This window comes from Bubalus kerabau, chromosome 1, assembly GCF_029407905.1.
Source record: "Bubalus kerabau isolate K-KA32 ecotype Philippines breed swamp buffalo chromosome 1, PCC_UOA_SB_1v2, whole genome shotgun sequence".
NCBI classification, from domain to species: domain Eukaryota; kingdom Metazoa; phylum Chordata; class Mammalia; order Artiodactyla; family Bovidae; genus Bubalus; species Bubalus kerabau.
In genome coordinates, this window is record NC_073624.1 from 253,598,989 (window position 1) to 253,614,199 (window position 15,211).

Below are 15,211 nucleotides of genomic sequence, written 5' to 3' on the forward strand. Positions count from 1 at the left end.
GACATCACTTTGCCAAAAAAGGCCCATCTAGTCAAAGCTATGGTTTTTCCAGTGGTCATGTATGGATGTGAGAGTTGGACTGTGAAGAAAGCTGAGTGCTGAAGAATTGATGCTTTTGAACTGTGGTGTTGGAGAAGACTCTTGAGAGTCCCTTGAACTGCAAGGGGGTCCAACCAGTCCATTCTAAAGGAGATTGGTCCTTGGTGTTCTTGGGAAGGAATGATGCTAAAGCGGAAACTCCAGTACTTTGGCCACCTCATGTGAAGAGTTGATTCATTGGAAAAGACTGATGCTGGGAAGGATTGGGGGCAGGAGAAGAAAGGGATGACAGAGGATGAGATGGCTGGATGGCATCACCGACTCGATGGACGTGAGTTTGAGTGAACTCTGGGACTTGGTGATGGACAGGGAGGCCTGGCGTGCTGCAATTCATGGGGTCGCAAAGAGTTGGACACGACTAAGTGACTGAACTGAACACTAAGTATATGGTGTGGACTTCCCTGATGGTTCAGCGGGTAAAGAATCTGCGTGCAATGAAGGAGAGACAGGAGACTCAGGTTCGATTCCTGAGTCGGGAAGATCCCCTGGAGGAGGAAATAGCAACCCACTCCAGTATTCTTGCCTGGAGAATCCCTTGGACAGAGGAGCCTGGCAAGCTTCAGCCCAAAGGGTTGCAAAGAGTTGGACACAACTTACTGAGCACACAGGCTTACTAAGTATATCAATGTTAGGTGGAAACAGCCACTATTTTAATTAAATATATCAATTTGGAGAAAACAGCAGCAGCCACAGCAATATTGAAAACAAATTCATGGATAAAATGTAAGCAACATGTACAGTACAAAAAATGAAATGTCCTGAAAAAGGTGTTAATGTAGAATGGATACACTTATTTCCAAGCTCAAAGTTCAGTTCTTTGCTTCCTCAGGGTGGAGTGGTGTTCCCAAATAAGCTATGGGCTTATAAACTATTTTGATGGAAACGGAAATAGGAGAGCAAGGCACCTTTACCTCTGTTGGAGGACACTCTCTTAGAGGTCTCCTCTGTTCCCTCAAATATCTATTGCAACTCCCCGTGGACACCACCTAACCTCCCATTCCAGCAGGCCCGGCCTTGCGACTCAAAGTAGTCAGTGGTAAAAAGGAAGACGGTCACACGGCAGTGGTGTCCACTTGACCCACTTCTATTCTCTATACAGAACAAACACTTTTCCAACTTCATCCTGGACACTTACTTTCTCAAGGCAAATCACCCAAAATACATCCAGCATTTTCTATGCATAACTTCTATATTTCTGTTCATGGTACCAAAATCATGCTCAAGCTCAAAACCCTGGAATTTAATTTTTCTTACTTTTTTCCTTCCCCTCCTCCCATAACAGACAATCAATTGTCAATGATGCACTCTCAAAGCCTCTTACAATCTGATTATTATTTTTATTTCAATAGCTGCTAGTCTCATTCAAGTTCTTCTCTGGGCAGTTAGCCATAAAAGCCTCTTAACTGGTGTGCCTGCTCTTAGATTTGCCTCTGCGTTAAATATAACATTTATTCCATAAAATTTTACTAAACGCCTCATCAGCTCAGACTTTGTGTTGCATACTCATAATATACACCACGGACATCCACCTTCCTAAACTAGTTCTGACAGTTTTATTAACGTGCTGAAAACCCTTCAGTAATCATCTTAAATGTCTCCTTCATCTAACATTGATGTAGTTCACATTCTAGTATCTCTTTATCATTACAGACCTTTATCCTTTCATTCCACACCTCCCTCCCTCCTTCTCCCCTGCCGACAGCTCCATCCCCAATATATACCTGTCTTTTCAGTATAGTAAACCAGTCCCTATAGTACCCTGAGTTCCCTCCATCTCTCTTGTGACTATATTCATTCTATTTCATCCATATGAAATAACCTCTTTAATGTTATCCTCAAAAATGGTGAACATGCTAAATTCACCTTCAATAATTAAAATGTAAATGGCTTTTTGATGTTTTTATTATACTCTGGTTGCATAGAAAATAAGTATTTTTTCCTTAAAGACTCCTAACACCCAGCTGAGGATTTAAAAATAAAACATTTAAAGCCTGGTCTTCCAGGGATGTGGATTTTTTATGATCCTTTTACTATTTAATTATGACTTAATTATTGAAGGTCTCCTGTCATGGGCAAAAATCCTTTGAAAACAATTAAGCTTTACTATTTCCAGTTCATGGAAAAATAGGGATTCCACTTAAGGCAGACAACTGATACAGGCAGGTTAATAATAAAATATCACCAAAGCAGCTTAAGTAGTTAGGTCTTAGAATTGGGATGTGTTGACACCATCCATCACTTTAAAATATCCCACACTATTGTCTCATTTGGAAGAGCAATATGCTATTCTCCAACATCTTAATTTATTTAATTGATTTGCTTCTAGTAGTGAAAGGGGCATATCCAAGGATAAGTGTGTTTCTCCTGCCAGATTGTGCGTTCCATCAGGGTAGCAATTATTACTTTTCTCCTAAGATCACCAATATCACAGTCCACCTGAAGTGTCTGCTCATTATGTAATCCCCTGGGTCTAACTCTGACCTATTAATTCAGAAACTCTAAGGATGGGGACCATATTAACAACAACAACAACAACAACAACAAAAAACAACAAAAACCTCTCCAGGTAATTTATAAGTAGTTGAAGTTTGAAAACCACTGCTCTAGGCTAGAGAACTTCTTGCTTACAGGAAGATTATAAATGTTATAAAATACAATAGCTACTTTATAAAGCCTTAAGAAAATCCAAGATTCTCCCATACCCACTACCAGTGCCCACTCTCCTCCTCCAAAAAAAAAAAAAGGAAAAGAGCACTTTTAAGAGCTTTCAAAGTAAGAACAGTGCCAAGGTTAGGATAGTTTAGCTCTGGCCTCACCCACAAGCTGACTGCATTTAAATCCCAACTATGCAATTTACTAGATTAATCAATTTGGATAATGTAGCTTTCTGGGCCTAGATTTCCCTATCTGACTAATGGGGATAATAACAATGCGAACTGCATGGAATTATGGACTCAACGCATGCCAAGTAGTTGAAACAGCACACAGTGCTAGCTCTCAGATTAAAGTTAATACATGATGGTGTGGATAGTGAACTCAGCTGGACCAAGTAAAAGTGAACAGAGTAACTTTTTCTGCACTTAAATCTAACCACATTCAGTTAAACCACCACCAAATTCCACAGGTTGAAATGGTTTCAAATTAATTACTGTCTCAAGAAAAATAAAAGCTTTCAGAATTAGGCCAGGTGGCTTGGTACTCGGTCACATTTTCAACACAAGGAGGTTTTCAGCGAGGCCTTGGGGCAGAACAAATTTGTTCAGTGTCTGCAGTGGAAATAAGGGATTCCTTCAGCTCAATCCAAATAGTAACCCCATGAGTTCCCAGACGATAAACATATTGAGACAATCACACCTTTAGCTCAGAATCTCACTTTTCCCCTTGCTTCTCTGCATTTCCCACCCCTGAGGACTCAGGACAGACTGCCAGCAGACCTTCGATGCCCTTGCAGGACGAGTTGCTGCCATCCTTTCAGGATGAACTGTTGCCTTGGAGGCAGTAGCTGACGCTGATTCCTAAGCAAAATTTCCCATGGGCAGGTGTCATAAGCTGGTTTAACACCTCTGGTTGAAGTCGGATTCATATGCACATTCACAGCAGACTCACGCTCATGAGTGTGTGTAGCAATATCTGAGAAAAGTTACAAGAAACTCGAAAAGACAATAGGAACTCAGAATGTTGTCTCCTTTAGTCCTAAATGTCAGAAGTTGACATATAGTCCAGAGGCTGCCCAGATGGTCATGTGAAGAGATTTGAAGAAGGAACCAGAGTAAGTTTGCCATGAAGGTGATCAAGGTAGACTGGAAAACCAATTAAAGAGAGATTAAACTTTGAATGTTTTGTTTTTTCCATGACAAGAACAAGTTATTTTCAATCAATTCAGATGATTTCCATTTTAATCTACAAGTATCATAAACTAAAAAATTACTCTGATAACATTCATGAGACAATGGGAACTAAATGAACCATCTCAAACTTTGGAATATGGAAGGTAAGTTGGAAATGTTTTCCTTGTACCAAAAATGTAAAGCAAGTACATATCATGAAAGAGTCTTTTGTACAAGAGTAGTTTACTGAATTATCTACTAAGATTTTATCAGATGCTAAAAACTGTGTTAAAACAACTCCCTATAACTCTTCATATTCTATATTTTATGAATAATAGTAATAGATTTAGTTGCTTTTTTCTGACATTCAGGTAAGGGTGAAAATAACATAGCATAAGTTAGGGAAATACTAATATTTTAAACGTTTTTCTGTGGTCAATTAATCTTAGAGAGAGAGGACATGGCTATTTTAACAACAGTGATGTCTAAAGTTTCAAACTCTGATGGTGCAATTATAACAAGCATTTTGCAAGAAGCTAAACAAACCTTTAATTTGTAACATTTCAGGAACAAACCATAAACAAGATAGGAGAACATGAAAATTCTGGTGTTTGGTACTCAGAGTTTAATTAGCAGACTTCCTGGCAAACACCTTACAAATACTACCGCCTCCCACTTAAAGTTGCATATAAAAGGGGTTTGCTGTGATTATAGAGGAAAGAATGGGCCACTGCGATTACAGGAAGCTTGATTCCTCTGCTGTCCAGATGGGTGAGGGATTTCTTAAACTGTAGAGAGATACAGTACACTCTGCACCAGCGGGATCATGTTCAGAAGACATAATTCACATTTAGTACACACATCTGAACACAATGAGCTAGGTCCTTTGGACATTCCCAGTACCACTCAGTGCAGTTTAATTACCATGTGAAAACAACCACTCTCTCTCTGCCCTCTATTCTGTTCAATAGTCTCTGTTCTTCTATAAATCATCTGTATCCATCCAAAATAGTTTTTATTTTTTTAATCAAGGTGCTATGAAATAAACTTAAATCAGGTATAATACTCTCAAGTGATACAAGAGAAAAGTAGACAAAAACCCTTTTACGTTAAATACGAGTCACTATGATTGTAATAAATCAATAACCTTAGATATGCAGATGACACCACCCTTATGGCAGAAAGTGAAGAGGAACTAAAAAGCCTCTTGATGAAAGTGAAAGTGGAGAGTGAAAAAGTTGGCTTAAAGCTCAACATTCAGAAAACGAAGATCATGGCATCTGGTCCCATCACTTCATGGGAAATAGATGGGGAAACAGTGGAAACAGTGTCAGACTTTATTTTTTTGGGCTCCAAAATCACTGCAGATGGTGACTGCAGCCATGAAATTAAAAGACGCTTACTCCTTGGAAGGAAAGTTATGACCAACCTAGATAGCATATTGAAAACCAGAGACATTACTTTGCTAACAAAGGTTCGTCTAGTCAAGGCTATGGTTTTTCCTGTGGTCATGTATGGATGTGAGAGTTGGACTGTGAAGAAAGCTGAGCACCGAAGAATTGATGCTTTTGAACTGTGGTGTTGGAGAAGACTCTTGAGAGTCCCTTGGACTGCAAGGACATCCAACCAGTCCATTCTGAAGGAGATCAGCCCTGGGATTTCTTTGGAAGGAATGATGCTGAAGCTGAAACTCCAGTACCTTGGCCACCTCATGTGAAGAGTTGACTCATTGGAAAAGACTCTGATGCTGGGAGGGATTGGGGGCAGGAGGAGAAAGGGACGACAGAGGATGAGATGGCTGGATGGCATCACTGACTCAATGGACGTGAGTCTGGTGAACTCCGGGAGTTGGTGATGGACAGGGAGGCCTGGCGTGCTGCGATTCATGGGGTCACAAAGAGTCGGACACGACTGAGCGACTGAACTAAACTGAACTGATGATTGTAATGTATACTTATCAGGGTGGGAGAAAAGGTCAGTGAAGTCACTTCTGGCTTTAGAGATAAAAAAACAGGAATTCTAGGAATCACTTTATAGACAAGGCAGTAAAGGAGTTGAATCTAAAGAAGACTGGTAGATGGTCAATAGAAGAACCAAGAAGTGTATGTGCCTAATCACAGAAGCATCAAACAGCCAGGTAAAGTTGAGCAACAGCAAGAAATCCAGGTCAATGAGGTCTTGGGTGCTGAAAGAGAGGGAGTAGCTTAGAGGAAAGAGAATCTGATGCAGCTTCTTTTACATTAGAGAACAATTTCTACCTGGTTAGTCATCTATTCCATACCTCAGAGAATCTGGAATTAAGATTCAGATTACATCCTTTAAAGCAAATAAGCAAGCAATATGCATTACTATTAGTATAGATGAGGTAAATGACCAAAAAATTACTCTATTATTTTTCAGTATAGATAAGTCATTTTTGCGTAATGCTAAGTGCCTTTTTGTTTTTAAAAATTAACATTAAAAAAAAAACACATACAACTATGTGTGGAAGCTCACTTCTAATACACAACTTGAAGGAAAGTAGTAATTTTCCATACAGGATTACTGTTTTTTTAAAGAAAGATGATTAGAAGCAATGTATGAATGTCTAGATGTAATTAACCTTATAGAGACATATAGTATGGATGGGAGTGTATCTGAGAACATAGCTTTTTTTTCCAGGAAAAAACAGGATAAAGACATTTTACTTGAATGAAGAAGTAGTAAAGACATGTTAGATTCTGTGTAATTCAGGTTCTGTAACTAGAAAACATCCTGAAAATGAAAAAAAAATTTTTTTTACTTCTTAAATTCTGTGATTCTAAAAATGGTTTGTGTGTCTCAAGGAGCTCCAGGTGCCGATAAGTACCAAAAAAGTCTTTACACACATTATATATAGGCTTTGTAAAGGAAATAGATGATTACTCTATTTTTTGCAGCATTTGTGAATCTGGTTCACAAAGTTTTAAAAAATCCCCACTGCGTATGCAATTCATATTCTAGAAATGTGAATTTGTAACATAACATGTGTTCACATAAGTCTGTTAGGCCCATGTATTCCACATTATTATTTTGCTTCAAATGTAAAAGGCAGATGGTCTTGCTTTCGGGTATTTAACATTTTCTAACAGAGCAGAATCTCATAGTCATTTAGGGACATTAACTTTTGAAAATACTTAAAAACTTTATGACTAATGACTAATGACTACTGATGAATTGCTGCAAAGGTGGGATAAACTTCTGACTAGAATATACAAGATGGTTCTGCCTCCCTCTAGGTTAGAAACTTTTCGTGGGTCACATAATTCCTACTACGTTTCCTCATTTTTATTCACTGTTCTTTCCTCTCCTCCACCTCTACACTTTATCACTACTTGCAGTTTCAAAAACAAAGTGCCCAGATCATCAAGCAAAAGTGTCCTTTGCATTTTATTTATTTTTAATATCTCGGGCAGTACAAATCCGGGCTGTATAAACTGATAAGACATGCTTTTACAGTGCAGTCTGAGGATGACCTGCAATAAATGGGACTGGGGGACAATCCAGAAGTTTCTGTGATTCCTGTGCCCACTAAAGTTTGAGAAATAACTACCCTCCACCAAGCTCTGTGGCATACAGAAAAGGAACATATTAAGATCGTATTCACATTTTCTAAGGGGTAATGAATTACTTAAAATAGAAAGATCAAAATCTATTTTTCTCAGTGATTAAATAGTAGCACTGAAACAGTTACTGTTAAATTAACTTTCAATGGAAAATTATGGCTTTTCCTTAGTATGTCTGTACATGTTAAGTCACTTCAGTCATGTTTGATTCCTTGCAAGCCTATGAACTGTAGCCTACCAGGCTCCTCTGTCCATGGAATTTCCCAGGCTAGAATACTGGAGTGGGTTGCCATGCCCTCCTCCAGGGGATCATCCCCACCTGGGGACTAAAGCTGGGTCTCCTGCATTGGCAGGCAGGTTCATTACAGCCAGTGCCACCTGGGAAGCCCTTTCCTTGGTATAGCCATCAAATAGATCAGCATGTAATAATAGAGCCATGCAATATATATATAATGGGAATTTCCTTTTGTATTCTATAATTACACTAAGCTAGTTTTTAGCTTCACAAAAGTTCTATTAAAAATAGACTGTCTAGATAAAATAAAATATTATGGTTCAAATAAAATGGTTAGCAGATGATGTAACACCAGGCTACACATGTTACATTATTATGTTTACTCTATTTACTTTCCTATATCTTAGATACAGAGCATTGTGAAGGCAAGTAGTATTGTTTTTCTAGTGCCCAGTGAAAAATAGACCACAGAGCAGACATTCATTTAGTAAATGTCTGGTGAATGGATGAATAAATAAATGACTGAAAATCCAATATGCATGCATCCCAGAAAGAACATGTACAAACAAAAATCACTTTAGAAATTAAAAGAAGAAAACAATAAAACATATTTTACTACATGTATCTGTAAAAAAGAAAAGGAAAATAATAGGAATGAAAAATATTTATCTTTTAAAATAATAATCATCCTGACTAATCTGATTCAATAAGCAAAGTTCCCAGAGGTTTAGATAAGCTTTTAATTTTTGCATAATAATACAAGGCATATTTCTATGATTGTGTAGAGTTATTATTTCTAACATATCAGTCAAAAGGGAAATTGATATTCCAGGATGCTAATGAATGAGTTAATGTTTAAGATGGTGGTTATTTATTACTTGGGGAAAAAAAATCTAGGTGAGGAAATAAAGGTCAGAAAAACTTGAAAAGAAAAACAAAAAGATTTCTGTTTAACTGTATTTACTGGACTAACTCCTAAAATTCAGAACCAATTATGAACATTGTGGTACTATTCATAATTGTATACTGAGTGTGTAAATTTAAAAATGGCAACTTTAATTTTCATTTCATCAGGATAAGGGCGAAAATTAAATTGAATACTAATTAGTATATGTGTCTTATACACCTAAAAGATTAGGGGACTACTGTGCTCATTATAAGTTTAAGCAAAGCACTCAAATGCTTCATTTGAATGACTGAATATAAATAAAAGAATAAAGTGACAAGGGAAATTAATAATGCTCAAACAAGGAAAATCTATGATATGATTACACTTCCTAGAGCCTCTTAGATATGGTTGTTCTTTAAGAAAAGAGACATATTTTTCTTTGGAAAAATAACTTAGAAAATGAGGTGTTATTAAAGACTATAATAATTCTGAACACAATAATGAAATATGTACTGAAAAGCAATAGTGAGTTTTCAGTTTTCCTCCCATTATATGCAAGATTTCCTTTTCTAATATAAACACTTTTAATTAACTTTTACTGTTTTTATACAAGAGTTCATTATCATCTTCATAGAAAAAGCAAGAGAACTCCAGAAAAACACCCATTTCTGCTTTGACTTTGACAAAGCCTTTGACTGTGTGGATCACAACAAACAGTGGAATATTCTTCAAGAGATGGAAATACCTGATGTCCTTACCTGCCTCCTGAGAAATCTGTATGCAGACCAAAAAGCAACAGTTAGAACTGGATATGTAACAACAGACTGGTTCCAAATTGGGAAGGGAGTACGTCAAGGCTGTATTTTGTTACCCTGCTTATTTAACTTATATGCAGAGTACATCGTAAGAAATGCTGGGCTGGATGAAGCACAAGCTGGAATCAAGATTGCCAGGAGAAATATCAATAACCTCAAATATGCAGATGACATTGCCCTTATGGCAGAAAACGAAGATGAACTAAAGAGCCTCTTGATGAAAGTGAAAGAGAGAGTGAAAAAACTGGCTTACAACTCAACAGTTAAAAAACTAAGATCATGGCATCTGGTCGCATCACTACATGGCAAATAGATGGGGAAACAATGGTAACAGTGACAGACTATTTTCTTGGGCTCCAAAATCACTGCAGACGGTAACTGCAGCCATGAAATTAAAAGACACTTGCTCCTTGGAAGAAAAACTATGACCAACCTAGACAGCATATTAAAAAGCAGAAACATTATTTTGCAGACAAAGGTCCATGTCGTCAAAGCTATGGTTTTTCCAGTAGTCACGTATAGATGTGAGAGTTGGACCATAAAGAAAGCTGAGCGCCAAAGAATTGATGCTTTTGAACTGTGGTGTTGGAGAAGACTCTTGGGAGTCCCTTGGACAGCAAAGAGATCCAACCAGTCCATCCTAAAGGAAATTAGTCCTGAATATTCCTTGGAAGGACTGATGCTGAAGCTGAAGCTCTAATACTTTGGCTATGTGATGTGAAGAACTGACTCATTTGAAAATACCCTGATGCTGGGAAAGATTGAGGGCAGGAGGAGAAGGGGACAACAGAGGATGAGATGGTTGGATGGCATCACCAACTTGAATGACAAGAGTTTGAGCAAGTTCCGGGCTTGGTGAAGGACAGGGAAGCCTGGCATCATGCAGTCCATGGGGTCACAAAGAGTTGGACACAACTGAGTGACTGAACTAAACTGAACTGATCATCTTCACAACAAAAGCAAAATAATAATAATAACCATAGTTATAATAGCAATAGACTGCCTTTATATGTAAAAGAAGTATTTAATTATTCTACTTAAATTGATGAAGTTATGTTTAATCTAAGATTCAACTGTTTGCTCTCTTTCACTGAGGTTATTTCTACCTATAATCAGTGGGAGAAAGAAAGTTTAAAATTCATATTCTGAAAGACAGAATAATGAGTAGTGTTAAGTAGGCAACAATCTGTGACAAAGTGAAGTGAAAAATCAGGACCTAAAACAATCCTAAAGTGTTTCTCAGAGAAGAACAAACTGCAAAAGTATGTTATTTATGGTTTATTGAAACAGGCAATCACTGATGCACAGGAACATAACCTGCCCAAGAGAAACTCTGATGCAAACTTGTGACATCGTCTCTCAATTGCTCTGCAATTTCTGCTATGAATCTTAATTTCTAAGGTTTTATCACAACCTCAATTCTGTAAATGCATTTCATAAGGTTGACTTAAAAAATGGTCTCTGGGATGATTTTTAGCAAATAGAATATAGGTGTTTTTGTTGTTACGTGTTTATTTGAAACTTAATTAATTGGAACTTCATTAGTCTACGATAAAAATTATACAGAGGTGCCATTTCCACTATCTGGAATTTTCTCCTCCCATGTAGCAATAGATTAGAAAAATCATGTGTAACTAAAGAAGCAATTTCTGCAAATGCATGCAAATTAAATTCATAAAACCAAACAAAGAATATCAGATAATCACATGGAGCCATATAGATAAAAGAAATGTATATAGAATGCGTAAAATTCATAAGAAATCTGAAGAAAGATATATCTAAAGGAGACTTTGGCCCTGTTTGAAAGTATAGAAATCATATTACTTGGCTGTAAATTAATCTCCATTACTATTAACTCCCTGTAAAGCAACCTCTATCTTTTGTCACCTAATAATGTTACATCATACATCCCCATCTTAAAAATTACCTCTGACTCAAAATATGCAGTCAAAACATAGAAGAGATCAGCTGTCTAAACAAACCCTATTCCAATTCTGTGGTGCACTGAACCCACACATGCAGTTCCCCCAGCAACCTAAACACAGGTCATGATTTGCTATATGGCACTGCCCAGATTCTCATGTGGCATCTTGGATCATCCTGTTTCCTTGGTATCTAGTCTTTACTGAAAAGCATCTTCCAAGGTTTGTCTCAGAAGCCATCTTCCCATGAGCCTTTCTCATGATAATTAATACCTTCTTCCTCTGTCTGACCTCAGTGTACACTGGATTTCCCATCTTTTTAGCACACCTCAATGAATTGTTAAAGGTTATTAACATGTGCCACACCAACAGAGGTATAAGCTTTCACAGAAATCATGGCTTGAGTACCTTTTCTGCCTCCAAATATGCAGTTTTCCTGTCTCACTTCAGTTAAGGGCTCAAAAGGTATTAAGCAGATAATATATAAGACACAGGCATTACTCCCATCCATCACACTTTTCAGAAATCATTTAATTTCCTGGTATCGCATCATTTTTCTCACATTTAAAAACATAGCTGATGATAATTAATGATAGAGTATGAATTGAAACACAGCCAGTTATTGAAAGAGGGTGCTGAAGACATTTGAGATATTATATTCCATTGTATAATTTATATATACACATATGGAACCACTAATAAGACAGAGAAGGAAAAGACACCATTTTTATACTCCTGAAGTACCAAAAATTGCTACCAAGTGTTAACACAGTACTAATGGACACATGGCATATGTAAAATCCTCTCTTTGACATGTACCTTCAGAGAGTGATATTTGCAACTCAAGGTCATTTTAACATTTTTAACTCTCTTCATTCAATTTCAAAAGGAATATTCACATTTCCCACAGTTTCAGGATTTATAGTCAGTTTGGACTCTAGCTAAATCATCCTTTCTTCTGTGACCATGAAGAAAAGTCACACGTTAGACACTCACTATCTTCCTTCTGAAATGACTCTAGCCATTCCTTGGCAGAAACCCTGTCCCATCCCATCTGTTACCTGAATCCATGGCCATCTGTCATTTTCTGCAGCTGTCCAGGCATTTATAAGTCCCTTCTTATTCAGACGTGCATAGTAGGGATACCACTTCTGGAGTCCAAAAAGAGCTCGGTGGGTAGATGAAGCTGTGATTTGCTGATTTGAAATGATTCCCCCTTCAATTCCCAATGGTCCAGAGCATTCTGGGAACAAATGAGAGGAAAAATGTGAAGGTATCAGAAATAACATATCCAAATGTGGCTGTTAGATTTGATAGGAGATTTTTAAAAGTGATTTCAACTTGGACCGTCATGCGATTCAAGCCCCTCACATTTAACAGGTTTTTTACAGATCACAACATGAAGTGATTCTTGCTCCTCCCGCCACTCTCTTCTTACTTTGCTGTGAATGTGGCATCTGAACAGACATGTCCCTTCTGCACTGCTATTCTGTGTTATAAGCTGCCATCCTTTGTTGATCACATCAACAAAAAGTGCAATGTCCTTAGAAGGTCTATTTCATATTTTGTATTTCCATTAGCACATCTCACAAATCATAATTTGTCAAAAAATATCCATTGGTCCATTATTTCTTGACTAGGCTACATCTGAGTTTTGTATTAAAAAATTTTTCATACTGACTTAGCATTTCTCACTACTATAACTTTTTCAGTTATATTTTTATAATGGCTGGCAGTTACGCTTTCAAAAAAAGGGTGATGTGTAAATCTTTTAAAACATTTTAAACTATTATAATAATAACTTGTGATATGCTATAAGTAACAGGAAATACGTAGACAAATTATTTTTATGCAGGTAAGCACTCAGACATTATATAGAGCAGTATGAATACCACTCAGTAATCAATATATTAAAATATTTACATTTCTAATTTTAATTCAAAATACACAACTCTATCAATAGGGATTCTGCACATATACTTTAGCATTTTTCTTTATTTTTTGTTAAATTTGTAAATTGGAATTCAAGATACATTTACTAATAAATACTTAAAATACTAAGATTAAAGCATAATATACTCAAAATAATAGGTCCTCAGATACTGAAGGTATTTAGATTTTAAGATCAGAAATAAAAGTGAATTGATGTAAAAATAATATATGCACTCAAAATTTTTTAAATTAAAAAATAATATATGTACTATATATAATATACATTTGAATTTCTTAATTATTTACTAAAAATTCACCAGACAGTACACTTATTTTTTATTCAGTTTTTAAAATTAAGAATAAGTAATATTATAATGAAAAGCAATACCTAGTTTTCTTAATTTCAATAACATATACCGTACTCAACTTATTGAAAAATTAGGTTTGTATAATAAAATGATAGTTCTATTATAAAATATACTATAATGATATATTAGAATTCTTGAAAATATGAAAGGAGTACACTTCTATTATTAAACCTTAGTGCATATAAGTCAACTTAGTCATTGCTACCAAGGATATTTTAGATTTTAATTACTACTGAAGTCTAACAACTGTTAGTAATTATATGTTTACATTCAGATTGAGGATGCAAATATGAAAGGAAGATTTCTGCCACCAGAATACAATATTTTAAAAAGTTACAAGGATGATTCTCACTGGTATCCATTTTTTTTCACTAAGCATAAATGTTTCTTTTTTCTATTCCAAGCTCAGATAATAAGTAGTTCAAAGGACATTACTTAGAAACATTTTCCCAATGAATTTAAAACCTTTAAACACTTTTATAAAAACAAAACTTGTGGGTAAGTAATCATCTTAATCAATTGTTATTAGTATATATGACATTAATATAGCAAAAATTGCATCTTTGTGATTGATAGCTGACAAATTATTCGCTTGCTGAGTTAGAAGTTTAGATATTTTCTAAAGCATTGTATTTAGAACTCTAGCACTTTATAAAGGTGCACCATATCACTTTGAAGTCATTTAATTAAGAAGCCATTCATTTTTAGAATCACACCCTTAGGAGTCACAGATAATAATCTGATTTTCACATTCCTAAAAAAATTAACATTGAAAACTCAAATATTGAGTCTTTGGATTCTTGCTCTGCTTTGCATTTCAAACTTAAAGATCTTTACAGATTTCATAAAAGCACTAAGTAACTTTCATGATGACACTTTGATTTTAAGCAACTGCGGGAGGCTGGGCTTTTAAGAATGTTACCGTTAAAAAGAGTCTCAAGGATGCTTGTCCTTGATTTGCACAATGTTGGGATGGAAAAGTACCACAGGCAGGGAGGCCATTTATTGTAGGCCAGTCAGTGGAATGGCAGAGCCAGAGAGTCAGCTTTGATTAATTAAACTGCAAGATAGCCTTAGAAACAACTCTGTACCATTTAGTTGTTTACTTCTAAAGACCTTATGCAGAATTGGATGTCCTCACCGAATTTGTAACCATTAAAAAAAAATTAGACCTCAAACCACACTATTCAGCATGTCCACTTTGTCAGTCCTCTTAACCTCCCCTTACTAGCAACCATATCAGCAAACAATGGCTATGAACTGCTACCTTATCATGTAGGCCAAATACCAATGAGCAATTTAAAAATATATTTGCATTTATTTACTCTGCCATAGGCTCCCAATTTTGTCATGTCCTCAACAGTCATACATTCAAATAAAACAGAATTAAAAAATATATATTGACATGCTGTATATATATATATAGTATTTCACAGCTGACAAAATACTTTCTCCTGAGCTATTTCAGTGCAGTGAGGTCAAAACTGATGAATTTTTCTTTTCTCAGCCCTCAAGTCCACAAGTTCTTTTAGAATGAACT

The 15,211-nt window shown here is 36.2% G+C and overlaps 1 protein-coding gene across 12 annotated transcripts in view; it reads right to left on the reverse strand.

The window, feature by feature from the left end:
* Positions 1-15,211, reverse strand: part of EDIL3 (EGF like repeats and discoidin domains 3) — an 818,524-nt gene that overhangs the window by 179,840 nt on the left and 623,473 nt on the right. For all 12 annotated transcript variants that reach the window (XM_055563384.1, XM_055563418.1, XM_055563390.1 and 9 more), the window contains one exon: positions 12,433-12,614. In XM_055563384.1, coding sequence (XP_055419359.1) covers positions 12,433-12,614 — 182 coding nt within the window. The remainder of the gene's footprint in view (positions 1-12,432; positions 12,615-15,211) is intronic.